Here is an 11,586-nt window from a genome sequence, read left to right as displayed (position 1 = left end):
AACTGATTTGAATAGCATAAAAATGCATAAATGGATTGGTATAAGTACATCAAAGGATATGACTAGATTAATCATTTAATATGGATATGACGATTGCTGAACAATTTAGATTGATAATTAATCCAATGAAAACTATGGTGATGATGTAAATAAATATAGAAGTCTGAATTGATGTGAATGCTGATCGCGAAAAGGAATGGAAAAGATAAATTGCAATCTATTATTATATTATTATAATTTCTCTTGTAAGTCATTTCCAAATATTTTATTTTCATCTTTTTTTTCTCATCGTTACAACTTATTATAATACTTTAGTGTTTGTATTGTACATTTCGAGTCAATGAGAATTTTGAGAATAGAAATGGAATCAATTGAAAATGGTGAAAAGATGGAAAGGACAACACTAAAAAAGAGAAGTACAAGTTGAATACAAAAGTAGAAATTTTGATTTTCCTTGAGTTGAAGATTACTTGATGGTTCCTTTTATGATTTATCGATTTCACAGGTATTCTGGTTTTATATAAATTACTTGGAAGTATTGCATATATCATTAGCATCAGAAAAGGTGGGAAATGGTTTGCAGATTTCAATGTTGATAACCATTGGTCTTGATCCTGGGTAAAGCAGGCTTATTGAGAAGCTCCACCGTTAAACCAGTTTATCATCATTTAGGATGATTCGGGAATTAGTCTATTGTGCTATTGGTTTGGAAAATGAAATGTAACCAATGATCAAGTTATTTGGGGTTAACTTTAATGAACTTCAACTGCATTCATCATTTTGGGTAAAACCATTTAAATTTTATTTGATTTCACCGCTAATCCCAAACGGATGCACTCGTAATTATGAACCTGAGCAGCCACACTCGGAGTGCACTGACAAGTACGGCATACGAACCGTTTACAAAAAATGAAATAATAGTGAAAATTGAATTAAATTAAATTATAGTTTGAAAAATGAAAAGGTGAAGAAACAATTTGAGTAAAGTTAAGTCATTAGGGAAAGTAAACCTCGATTACCTCGAACCTTACCTCGATTGTTTCCGACAATAATTAATGAAAATTAAACTGTTTGATGAATTCACTAAGTGTTCAGAGTATTAAAAAGTAATTTAAACCACAAATAATAAACAGAAAACTAAATCAAACGAAATTTAATTAAAAATTGTTGGGAAAAATTGTCAATTCGATGGTCTCCCCATCTCGTATCAATTGACATAACCTTGGAATTTGAGTAAAAAGCAAATAATAATCGATTTTAGTGTTAATTTTTCATTTTTATTCAATTTTATCTGATTAAATTCAACTAAAACGACGCTTTGAGAAGGAAACGATCTAAAAAAATAGCGTTAATCAACAATTTTTGATTAAAATTTGATAGGAAATTAGTGTTTCAAGCTTTTCACCGGAAACATTAGACAAGCAATTTCAGGTACTCGACTGTATCAAAATTAAAGGTAAGACAATCATTAAAGCCATTGGATTTGATAGGAAGTCAATAATTCTGCCAGTTACTCTTGTTCTGAAATATCTGAATGAAGATTGAGGTCAATATTTTAATGGATAAGTAATTTGTTGAACAGCTGATCTTTTAATGTAATTCACTCTCAAGTTCATTCTCACACCAAACAAAGGTACTATAAAATGCCCAAAGGTTTTGAGTAAATCACTCCATTATAAAGTCATGAACTGACTGAACAAATATCAAGCCATAAATTAATCAATACAATTCAAATTTTTAATTCAATAGACCATAATATCTTTAAATGAGATGACCGTTATCCAGTGTGAGTGACTTTGAATATTGACAATAAATGAAAAACAGCTGGTCATAACTTGTTTAATCAAATTTACTAAGGAACAATTAATGGAACACAAACCAATGGATTGATCAGAACTCCTCGAATTGTCAATATTCTGAATGATTGATTATAATCAATAGATGACACAAGTTTACAATGGGTCTCTAAAAGATCATACTGTCTATTGTTGGGCAAAAGCAGAGATCAGAGATCGAAGTCAGCTCAGGTAATACTTGATTAAAATCTGAAAATAGCTCTCGCCAAGCTCCAGTTATCTAAAGTTCCGTAAAATGTCGATATCCTATGGCTGAGAGATATTTGCTGATACAGTTGCCAGTTCATCGATTAAAGTTAATTTTCGTTAACTTTGACTCCTTGTTCAAATTATTGAACTTTCAATCGTGATCAATCACCTTCACCTCCCTCAATCGTATTTTTGTAAACAATGGAACTGAATGATAAATGATTTTAAAAGGGTTTCCCTATAAATCATTTCTTACTCATTACAGATCGTAATTTGGTATAAAATGTTAAATCTTGAATTATCAACTTGAAAATTTGGGCTTTTCATAAAAATTAAATAGTGTAACAATGGTTTTAAAGATTTTTTTGCTCAATTAATTAAAGTAGTTTAAATAAGTGATTGGATTAGTATACAATGTCAAAAAGCAAGGAATGTCTTTATTCAATAGCTCCTAATGATTGAAAATTTGAGCTAAGTGTTTTGATCATTGATCTGAATAAATAAAAAGAAAATATTAAATACTAAACAAATAACATTTGTTTTAATATACTCTCCCGAGAAAATAAGTAACCGAATCAAGAGAAGTGAACATGATCAAGTTGATTGTTAACAAAATGATAAACGACTTTAGTCTTGGTGTCTGTTAATATTTAAATGTAACTGTTTATCATGTTTTGACCATGTTTTGCTTTGCGTTTGTGTGTGTTTTATCGTAAGTTACTAAAAAATGGTCATTTTCATCAACATGCTAATTATAAACAGAAACAATTAGATGATGATTTAAGATGATGAAAGGATATGATGAATGAAGATGATAATTTTCTAAAATTAACAATTAGATTTAAACATAGAAAGTATTTACATATATGACTTCTTTTGTTTCAGTTATTTTTTGTTTCAATCTTTTACACCGTAACATTCAGTTTTTTGTGTTTTCTTTTTTTTTCTTTGAGGCAATTATATGGTGATTAAGAATTTTGCATCCATAGGACAGTTTTCAGGTGGGTCATCATCAACAGCCATATTTTCAATAAAGCTATTGCTATTATTTATAAAAGGACTAATACTTCGACATTGGGTAGAAATGTTTTCATCGTGAGATGACTGTTGATCATCGATTAAAGTTGAATCATCACCCAAAATTCCGGACTCAATGGGTGTTGAAGGCATCCTACTGCTACAGCTACAATCATCACTTGTTTTCGGACTCGGGGAAATGGTTGGATTTTGGTTAGGATCGTCAGGCTTAGGGTTATCATTAGGCTTTGGTGGAAAGAGCTTCAATGCAACAGCCAGGTCAGCCAAAGCTTCGGTTTCCTTTTCATCGATCATCATAAATTGATCATTGAAAAGCATGAAATGAGAGAATATGCAATTTGTCTGAGGATGGAGGTTCAAAAGTTCAATTTCTTTGAAATGTGAATGGTAGATGTGAGCCAATACACGAAAAAGAAGAAGCATAATTTTCTTTACAATTGACTCAAAGGAACTCGGGAATTCTTTATCTGTAATAATAGAAGAGAGAAGAAAACGATAAAAGTTAAAAAAAGTGAGCAACAATAAAAATATTTATAAATTTAATAGCATTTAGTGATGAATGGAAAGCAGGAGTAGCAAAAAAGAAATGAAAAGATAACCGATGAAGCCTTTGAAAAAAAATATATGAAGTAACTGGATCAATTGTTTCTCGAAGCTCATGTGTCCTAGTTAGTGTAAATTTATGAAAAAATAGCCTAAATAAAGCAACCTGAGCGGAAAATGCGATTAATTTTACGTGACCTTAATAAACAGTTTGGTTACATTTTAACATGAGTTTCATTATTTGGATAAAGGTGTAAGGCTATTGATGAGCCACTTTCATCAGACTAAAAATTTAAATGGTAAATATTATTTCATGGTATTGACTAGATTGTATGGTTATGGATGAAATAATGAGTAAACAAACATCATCTATGGACAAAAAATCCTTGCGATTGCAGCTTTTCCTGAAATTTGTTGTCCAAATTTGCATAGACTGGTTTTATTGTATCTAATTAATTGAATCAAAGAAGATGTATGAAACAAAACCAACAAGGCACAATTCATCTGAATCTAATTTACTAGGAAAAAAGTCAATTCAAATTAAAAATTGATTGGCTAGTTCTGAGCTGATTATAACTTGGCTTATTGTATTAAAACAATCAGATTATAGACACAAAAAGGTAATGTTATCATTGATCATTCTTTTGGTTTTGATAGCCTCTACAGTTTCTATGAAAACCATGGGATTTCATGATTTATCAACCATGACTATGCATACCTAAGAATATTAAATTATTGCTGAACGGAATCTGGACTAGTTTCATCTCTTCATCCTTGCTTTTTTTTACCTGAAAAGGTTTGTCTACATTTAATTTCACCTCTTTTCTGTTTTCTCTGTTCTTCTATACCTCCTTCTAATGGCCTCCAAGAAACAATAGTGATAAATTTTATCGTTTAGCTGAGCTAGTACAGGAAACCCTTTTTCAGCTGTAACAATAAATAATCACATATACAGAAATAACAACTAACCTAGAACAGTGAATTCAAAAATGACAGTAACATTCATGTAACCTTCTTTAAATTCATTGAAAAGAACGATCTTCTCCTCGAATGCTTAAATGTTTCTTTTACAGAGACTAAGTACAGCTGAATCATTAGTTTTTTTTTCATTCATGTTCATGTATTAATCGAGTCATCCAAGGAACTAGGTTCTTCCATTAATTTACACAGACTCTTTTATATTTTAGTCTTTTAATGAGACATTCATTCTAATCATTCACTCACCTTGCAACTCACCTTTTACTCTTACATTACAAATCTAAAAAATCTTGTAAGTTTTAGTCTTTCTGCTCATTTTTTTCTGCTATCCGAGTTTAATTAATTATCTACTGTTTCCTATTGAGTGAGCTTCGTAAAAATAACATCAAATCATGAAAGGAGAAATAAGTGAGGTAGATGAGATGATTTACCGAATTTAGTTGGAAATATTGATTCATCATTAACCGTCCGTTGTGTATAGGTCATAACATAATCAATATACTGTGGAGCAGGTAATTTACAGCGTTTACCTTTCTCATCAACCCATAAGTACAATCTAGAAGGGAAAAAGAGAGATAGATAAATTAAAATTAAACCATAAATTTAAGTGTTGAAAGGATTACAATCAAAGAGGAGGTTAAAAGAACGAGGATAATTATCATGAAGAGACACAATTGTTTAGAACGTCATTTGTTTTGTTGATTAGTCAATGTCTCACCTATTGTTGGGTCCTATCATATCAGGACATCCTGAAGTATTACAAAACTCTGAAATCGTTCCATAAATGAGATTTATATGGTCAAAGAATGCTAAACCTGGGTGATAAGAAAGATATTAGAAACATTTAAAATTAATCTTGTTTAAAAAGTAAATCCATTTAGTATCTTTGTTGCTCATTTTACCAAAAGGAATATCATCATACATTGACACAAACAATGATTGATTTAAGGGTGACCATGATAGCAAATTTATTCATGGTGTATTACCTTAAATCGAATTAGAAGACAAACAAAAGAAATAAGTGGCTAGCTAATAGATGAATGAAGAACAATGAAGAAAAAGCGTCACATCAAGAGCATGCCAAGCTGGCTTCATCTTTCTAGTCTTTTAGTTACTAGAATGCACTATTCCTTTTGGTAAAAAAAGTAAAATTGACAATAGCAAAAAGTGATCTTGGTTACGTACAATGTGAGGCCAACCATTCATTATAATTTATACCATCAGGTAATTGTACAATATCTCGCAGTCTATACTCTGGTGTGCAGCATTCGAGAAGCTCAGGTTGAAGATATCTCTTAGATTCTTGTGATGGCAAAGAAGTAGCATCTTTCTCTTTGCGTCGACCTTTACTGTTGATGGTAAAAATATTAAATTTACCAGGAAAGTTGACATTGTGACAAGATGAAGAAATAAATAAAGACGTCAGAAAAGAAAAACGCATTAGTTTCATTTCAATAAAAATTATGTTATAAAGACAGAAACAACTGGCTCGAGTACAATCAACAACAACATAGTGAGTGTAATATTATAATCGATGCAACCTATTAGATTTAACCCATTTCTCTTATTGTGACCTATCTTACATCTGTTTGTCATTTAATAAGCATCAAAGATGAAAACCACGAACCTGTGATTCACTCACATAGGTTATGTGTTAATTGTAAATCATAAAGTGATTTTCATGACAAAACAATGAAAGGCCAAGTCATTTGAAAGGAAAGGTAGAGATAGAAATGAAAGAAACAGTTTAACTCATAATAGAAAAAAAGAAAGACAGAGAAAGAGAAACTAAAAGAGTGCAAAAGGTGAGAAAAATAAAAACAATGAAAAACAAAATTACTTACCCCATAAACCAATCAACCAAAGTATCTCTAAAATATTCTCCTAATTGTAATCTGTCCATTAATGTCCAATGGAAATAATATACAGAAGGTTTATGAATTCATATTTTCAAAAAATACAATCAGAAGCTAATATATTTTCATGACAAAAAATAAACAAAAAATTAGCGATAAACTTATGAGATACAAGAGAGGAGAAGAAATGAGAAATTGGAAAGAGAGAAAGAGTGAGCCAGTCGAAAGACCAGAAGAAAGAGAAACTGAGTGAGAAAAGAAAGCAATTTGACATCGCTTTCTTTACTTTATGTCGTTTCCAAGCTGAAGAACCGCTAAGTTTGAATTTTCAGATCAGCTAAATCATTATTAAATTGTTTTCTTGCTTTTAAAATACTAATTAACGCTAATTTTGTGACCAACTAATATTTTAATGGTTAATTAAAATATAAATATTTTAAAATATCTGGTTACTTCAACAATTTTTTCTCAAGTTTCTATGATTTTCTTTGTTTCTATTGTTTAGTCTTAAGCTTGTCTTGATTTTGTGCGATGACACTTCGTTAGCAATTAGTGCTTCTCATTATTATTTCTTTATTATTCTGTTCTATGATTCACATCTATGGTTAATTATTTATCAAATGTTTGATTGGAAATACCAGTTTGTTTTAAATTTTATCCGGAAATGCCATTTAATCCGGATTGCGAACGAGTTTTGATTGTTTCTCTTATTCTCGCTTTTTTGCAGCCTTTAAATGACAGATTTCAATCTTTATTCAATTGTCACCCGGATATTGAACTGACTGAGGAATTGAGCTGTGTTTTGAGTCACTTGAGTTTTTGTAATCATTTAAAATGCTTAAATGTCAACAATTACCGTAATTGATAGAGTCTTCAACTGATTGACACTCATTTTTGGCAGACTTGACTTCTGTTTACATTGCATATAAGCTTTGTCTTGATTCAAAGCTTTCTTTGTGAAGATGATTTACCATTTATTATTATGTGTCACAATGATATCGATTGTCACTTAATTCACCCAATTAAGTCTGCAATAATTATTGCTCATTAGTAAATTTGATAGAAATACTGAGATATATAAATACTAGATAGAATCACCAGTCAATGTTAGTTTTGTAAAATAATTTTAGACTCTTCATGTTATTGTAAAGCTGAATATCTATTCAACTCTTGTAAGACTATAGACTAAATTTATCGAAGTATTAACACTCAATCACTTAATCTTAATTTAACTCTAATTTTCCGATTTTTACATTAGCAAGCATAACTTGTCTCAATCTTGTCAATCTTATGACATCTTATCATTGTCTAATGTGCGAATTTGAGTAATAAAATTTCACATTTGTGCTCGTAAAATGATAACATCAATTCGTAAAGAAATAACAGAGCAAAGTTGATTTAGATGAAGAAAATTGATTATGACAGCAAAAATTGCCAATTATACATATTTTATATTAATCTAATTATCTATCAACAATTGTAACAATGAGTGGATACGGCAATAACGACGAACCAAAATATAAACAATTATTGATGTATTCTTGTTTTTTTCCTTTATTTTTATAACACAGTTGGAAGCTTGTTATTATTATCGTTAATATTAATTATAATTAATCTTTATTATCATTATTAGAGTTTCTTTGTCGAAGTAAAAAGATTGGTTGTGGTTGGATTCAAGGGGCTCATCGGGCTGATAACTGGCGATACATTTGGCTGAGCTCCAATTAAATTCAAGCCACCCATGTTAGCTGCTAATTGGTTCATAGTTGGTGCATTGTGTTTCTCGTATTTAGCTGCTAAAAGATTGTCCACATTAATGTTGACATTTGAGCTGTAGCTACTCCAAGTGTTGTTGCTGCTTTGAATCGGTGTTTTAGTTGCTGTAGTTGAATTTAATGACAAATCTGTCGGATTATTACCAAATGGAATGTTATTAAACATTGGATTGGTCGATGAAAGCAGTGGTGTAGGCTGCAAAGGTAGGGATGTCGGAAAATGAATATTTGCATTTGAATTTGCATTAATATTGGAAGTTATGAGCGGATTTATTGAATTGAGCAAAGGATTAGTATTTCCTTGACTCAAGCCAATACCATTGTCAGTACTAACAAGGTCAGTACTGATAAACGGGTTGATACCACTTAATTCGTTATTTAACAAGTCAATTGAGCTTGCTCCACTGTTATTGTTAACAGTTGTATTTAATGTAGCATTTAAAGGTAATTGAGCTTTCAGATCAAAGGGAGGAAGAGAGTTAATTATTGAAGAGGGTGTAATATCTGTTAAAGGTGCTGTCAACGAAGCTGAGGCCATTATATTAGGAGTAAAGGCTGACGTAAAATCTGCAAATTCATCAGTTTCTTTAGGTTCTTCTGGTTTTCCGTCAGTTTTGTTACCATCACAGTTTTCAAAACTAGTAAAATCAGCAAAATCAGCAAAGTCATCAGCTACCGAGTTGCTTACGATTGGAGCTGCTGTTTTATTTGAATTGTCACTAATTCCGCTGAAGATATCATCCAACAGATCTTTACTCTTTTGATTTGTTTCATTTGGTTCACTGTTGTTGCTCAGAGTTATACTCCCTATTAAATCACTATTATTTGCTTGGGTTTTCCCATAATTTGCTGCTGCCCCAAGATCAATTTTACGGCTTGGTTCACTACTCTTAGTAGATACTTTTGGTGGACGACCTTCACTTGTGGGCTTAGGAAGGGTTGGGGTTGTTGCTGTGGTCGGTGAAGATTCATTACTGGCTGATTGATTGGAACGTTGAGTTTTGTAGTTATTAAAATCGGGCTCCGTTTCCTCTGTTTCACTGTTCTCTTCATCGTGGAATTTACTTTTTGATTTTGATGTTCCTTTTTCTTCAGTTTCTTCAAAATCATCAAACGATTTCCTTGGTGTATCAGACCAGCTATCACTGTTGAAACGAGAATCAAAAATTGAAAAGTATAGTTAGAGGATAATCAATCTGACATTGAATTAAGTTGCTTGGCAAACTTGTACATAATTTAATAAAGATAAATTACTTGCAACACTGTATCGTAAAGTTGATAAAGGGTGTTAACTATTGGAGCTACCTTCAACTCAATGGGAAATGGAGAATACGTATAAAAAGCCAGAATAATGAAACAATCAACACCTTTCAAGATGATATTAAACAAAAGTTGTCCAAATCTCTTTCATGATTTATCAACCATTCAACTTGTAAATATATATATTTTTTTCTTACTTTTCTTTCATCTGTTTTGTTTTTTACTTTCTCCCTCCCTTTTCAATACTCTTTGTCTCAGATAATGGTTAGTTTGGTATCTAAATAGCTATTATATTCATACAAAACTATTAATTGTGATAACATAATCCCGAAATGATATAAGCAATCAAGTTATGATCGGAGAACAATTAAAAAATGATTAACTAAAGGCAAAAGGCACAACTATCAACTGTAATAACTAAATATCCTTGAATCTCTATCAACTGAACATATAGTCGAGGTGATAACGTTAGCAGGGAGATTGGAAAGCAGAAAACGAGTTCAATATGGTGAAATCTGATGAAAACAGCAGAATAAATGTTCAAGACGATAAGTATATAAGGAAAGAATTACCGTGAAGGAAACAATATCGATCCAGAAGAGACACCAATGTACTTGTCCTTAGCTTTCTTTGCTTTTTTTCGTTCCTCTCTCAATTTATCATCATCTTGGATGAATTCAATTAATGACTTAGCTCGATGTCTAATATTGATTCCCATATCTTTGCCTTGTTCATCGACAAAAGTGTAATTCTCCAAACTTCTTAGATCGTAAATGTGCTCCCGTGCACTAGTTATAACCCGCTCAGATCCATATTTAATGAGATATTGAAGTAGTATTAACGATTTATACGTCCTTCTCCAATTCCGCCGGTTATCTTGTAACATCCTTTTCCAAAGCATACCCATAACTTCGGGGAATTGATCATATGAGAATGTGTAAGAAGCTAACTCTTGCATCAACGATCCCGTAGGACCCCAAGGATCGTCATTAGTTGCTTCTCTGACTTTTCCTTCAATCTCAGTGTAATTCATGACAACATTGGTCCTGTTTATGTTATTAACAAAAAAAAGAGAGAAAAGAAGGTTTTTTTTATCAGAATCATGGCGGTTTACATGCATTAATATATGTCAACTGAGTAAAGCTGTGTAAGCTGTATCAAGGATATTTACAATGACTTGAATAATATTAACAGAAAATGATACTTACACTTTATCAGCTAATTCTCTTACTTTCCACATATTGAAAAACAGGTAAAAGGTTGTAATTAACAAAAGATAAATTAGATTTGGTTACAATAACAGGATCAATAACAAGATGTTTAAAGACTGAAATAGTCCTTGGGATAGAATAAATGTTCAAAGATGTTCAACACGTATAAAGCAGAGTAAAAAATAGAAGGAAAGCACCAATTTAAATATTATAGTAGGAAAATGGACCAATGAAAATAATTACACATTAGTATATATACATCGGGCACTTTTTGGTGAATATAGGGTTTAAAGGATACTTTGATTACTGACAATTAAATTAGGCAATGTGTATAATTAAAATAATAAAAAAAAGAGAGTGAAGAGACCCAAAAGAATGCGAAGGGATGAAGGTTTACCTGCTCTCAGTTAAAGCAAAAACAAGTTGTTTTAAAACTGGTGGCTACAAGAATGCAATAAAGACAGGCAGAGAAAGACAGTGAAAAGGAAAGGAAGAGGGTGATAGAGAGAGGTAGAGTAAGGGAAATAATATACGGTGTAAATCGGTTTCTGCTGCCTGCTGGAAATGAGGGTGGGATGAGAGATACACCAAAATGTATTGAATAATAAAAGCGATTTTACAACACAGTTGAGCCTTCAATTGATATCTGCGCACAAATTGTGGGCTGAGTTAAGTAACATAAACTTGTTAAACACCTTGTAGCCATGATTGCGTTACATCTGATTAGCTTTGTCAACTCTGTGATTAAAACCTGTGAACAATCAAATAATCAATTGATAACCTGATCTTGGTTAGTAAATCAAGGGTGAAATCTTTTGGTTCATCCATCAAGCCTCAACACTTATTATTAGGGAATGAAACAAACACAGATTATTATTAT

The 11,586-nt window shown here is 31.4% G+C and overlaps 2 protein-coding genes and 1 long non-coding RNA gene across 3 annotated transcripts; 1 reads left to right on the top strand and 2 right to left on the bottom strand.

Annotated features, from left to right (window-relative positions):
* The first annotated feature begins 103 nt into the window (after positions 1-103).
* LOC112539275 (uncharacterized) lies at positions 104-963 on the top strand. The gene is made up of 3 exons (XR_016198655.1): positions 104-245; positions 316-435; positions 506-963. It is a non-coding gene; the product is annotated as an uncharacterized LOC112539275 (long non-coding RNA).
* Positions 964-2,564: 1,601 nt separating this feature from the next.
* Positions 2,565-6,636, bottom strand: LOC107366285 (MOB kinase activator 2). Its single transcript, XM_015933865.3, has 5 exons — positions 6,449-6,636; positions 5,790-5,953; positions 5,323-5,419; positions 5,036-5,160; positions 2,565-3,550 (listed from the first exon to the last, which is right to left on the bottom strand). Exons 1-5 carry the CDS (start codon positions 6,505-6,507, stop codon positions 3,003-3,005), a joined length of 993 nt encoding a protein of 330 aa, XP_015789351.1. The 5' UTR covers positions 6,508-6,636; the 3' UTR covers positions 2,565-3,002.
* A 1,360-nt stretch (positions 6,637-7,996) lies between these two features.
* On the bottom strand, positions 7,997-11,121 carry LOC107366263 (clathrin interactor lqfR). The gene is made up of 3 exons (XM_015933847.3): positions 10,704-11,121; positions 10,068-10,541; positions 7,997-9,380 (listed from the first exon to the last, which is right to left on the bottom strand). Exons 1-3 carry the CDS (start codon positions 10,733-10,735, stop codon positions 8,090-8,092), a joined length of 1,797 nt encoding a protein of 598 aa, XP_015789333.1. The 5' UTR covers positions 10,736-11,121; the 3' UTR covers positions 7,997-8,089.
* Positions 11,122-11,586: the final 465 nt, after the last annotated feature.

The sequence above is a fragment of the Tetranychus urticae genome, chromosome 2 (genome assembly GCF_039701765.1).
Source record: "Tetranychus urticae isolate SD_2017Ah chromosome 2, NJAU_TeUrti_SD_1.0, whole genome shotgun sequence".
NCBI classification, from domain to species: Eukaryota; Metazoa; Arthropoda; class Arachnida; order Trombidiformes; family Tetranychidae; genus Tetranychus; species Tetranychus urticae.
This window is presented reverse-complemented; position numbering and strand designations above follow the sequence as displayed.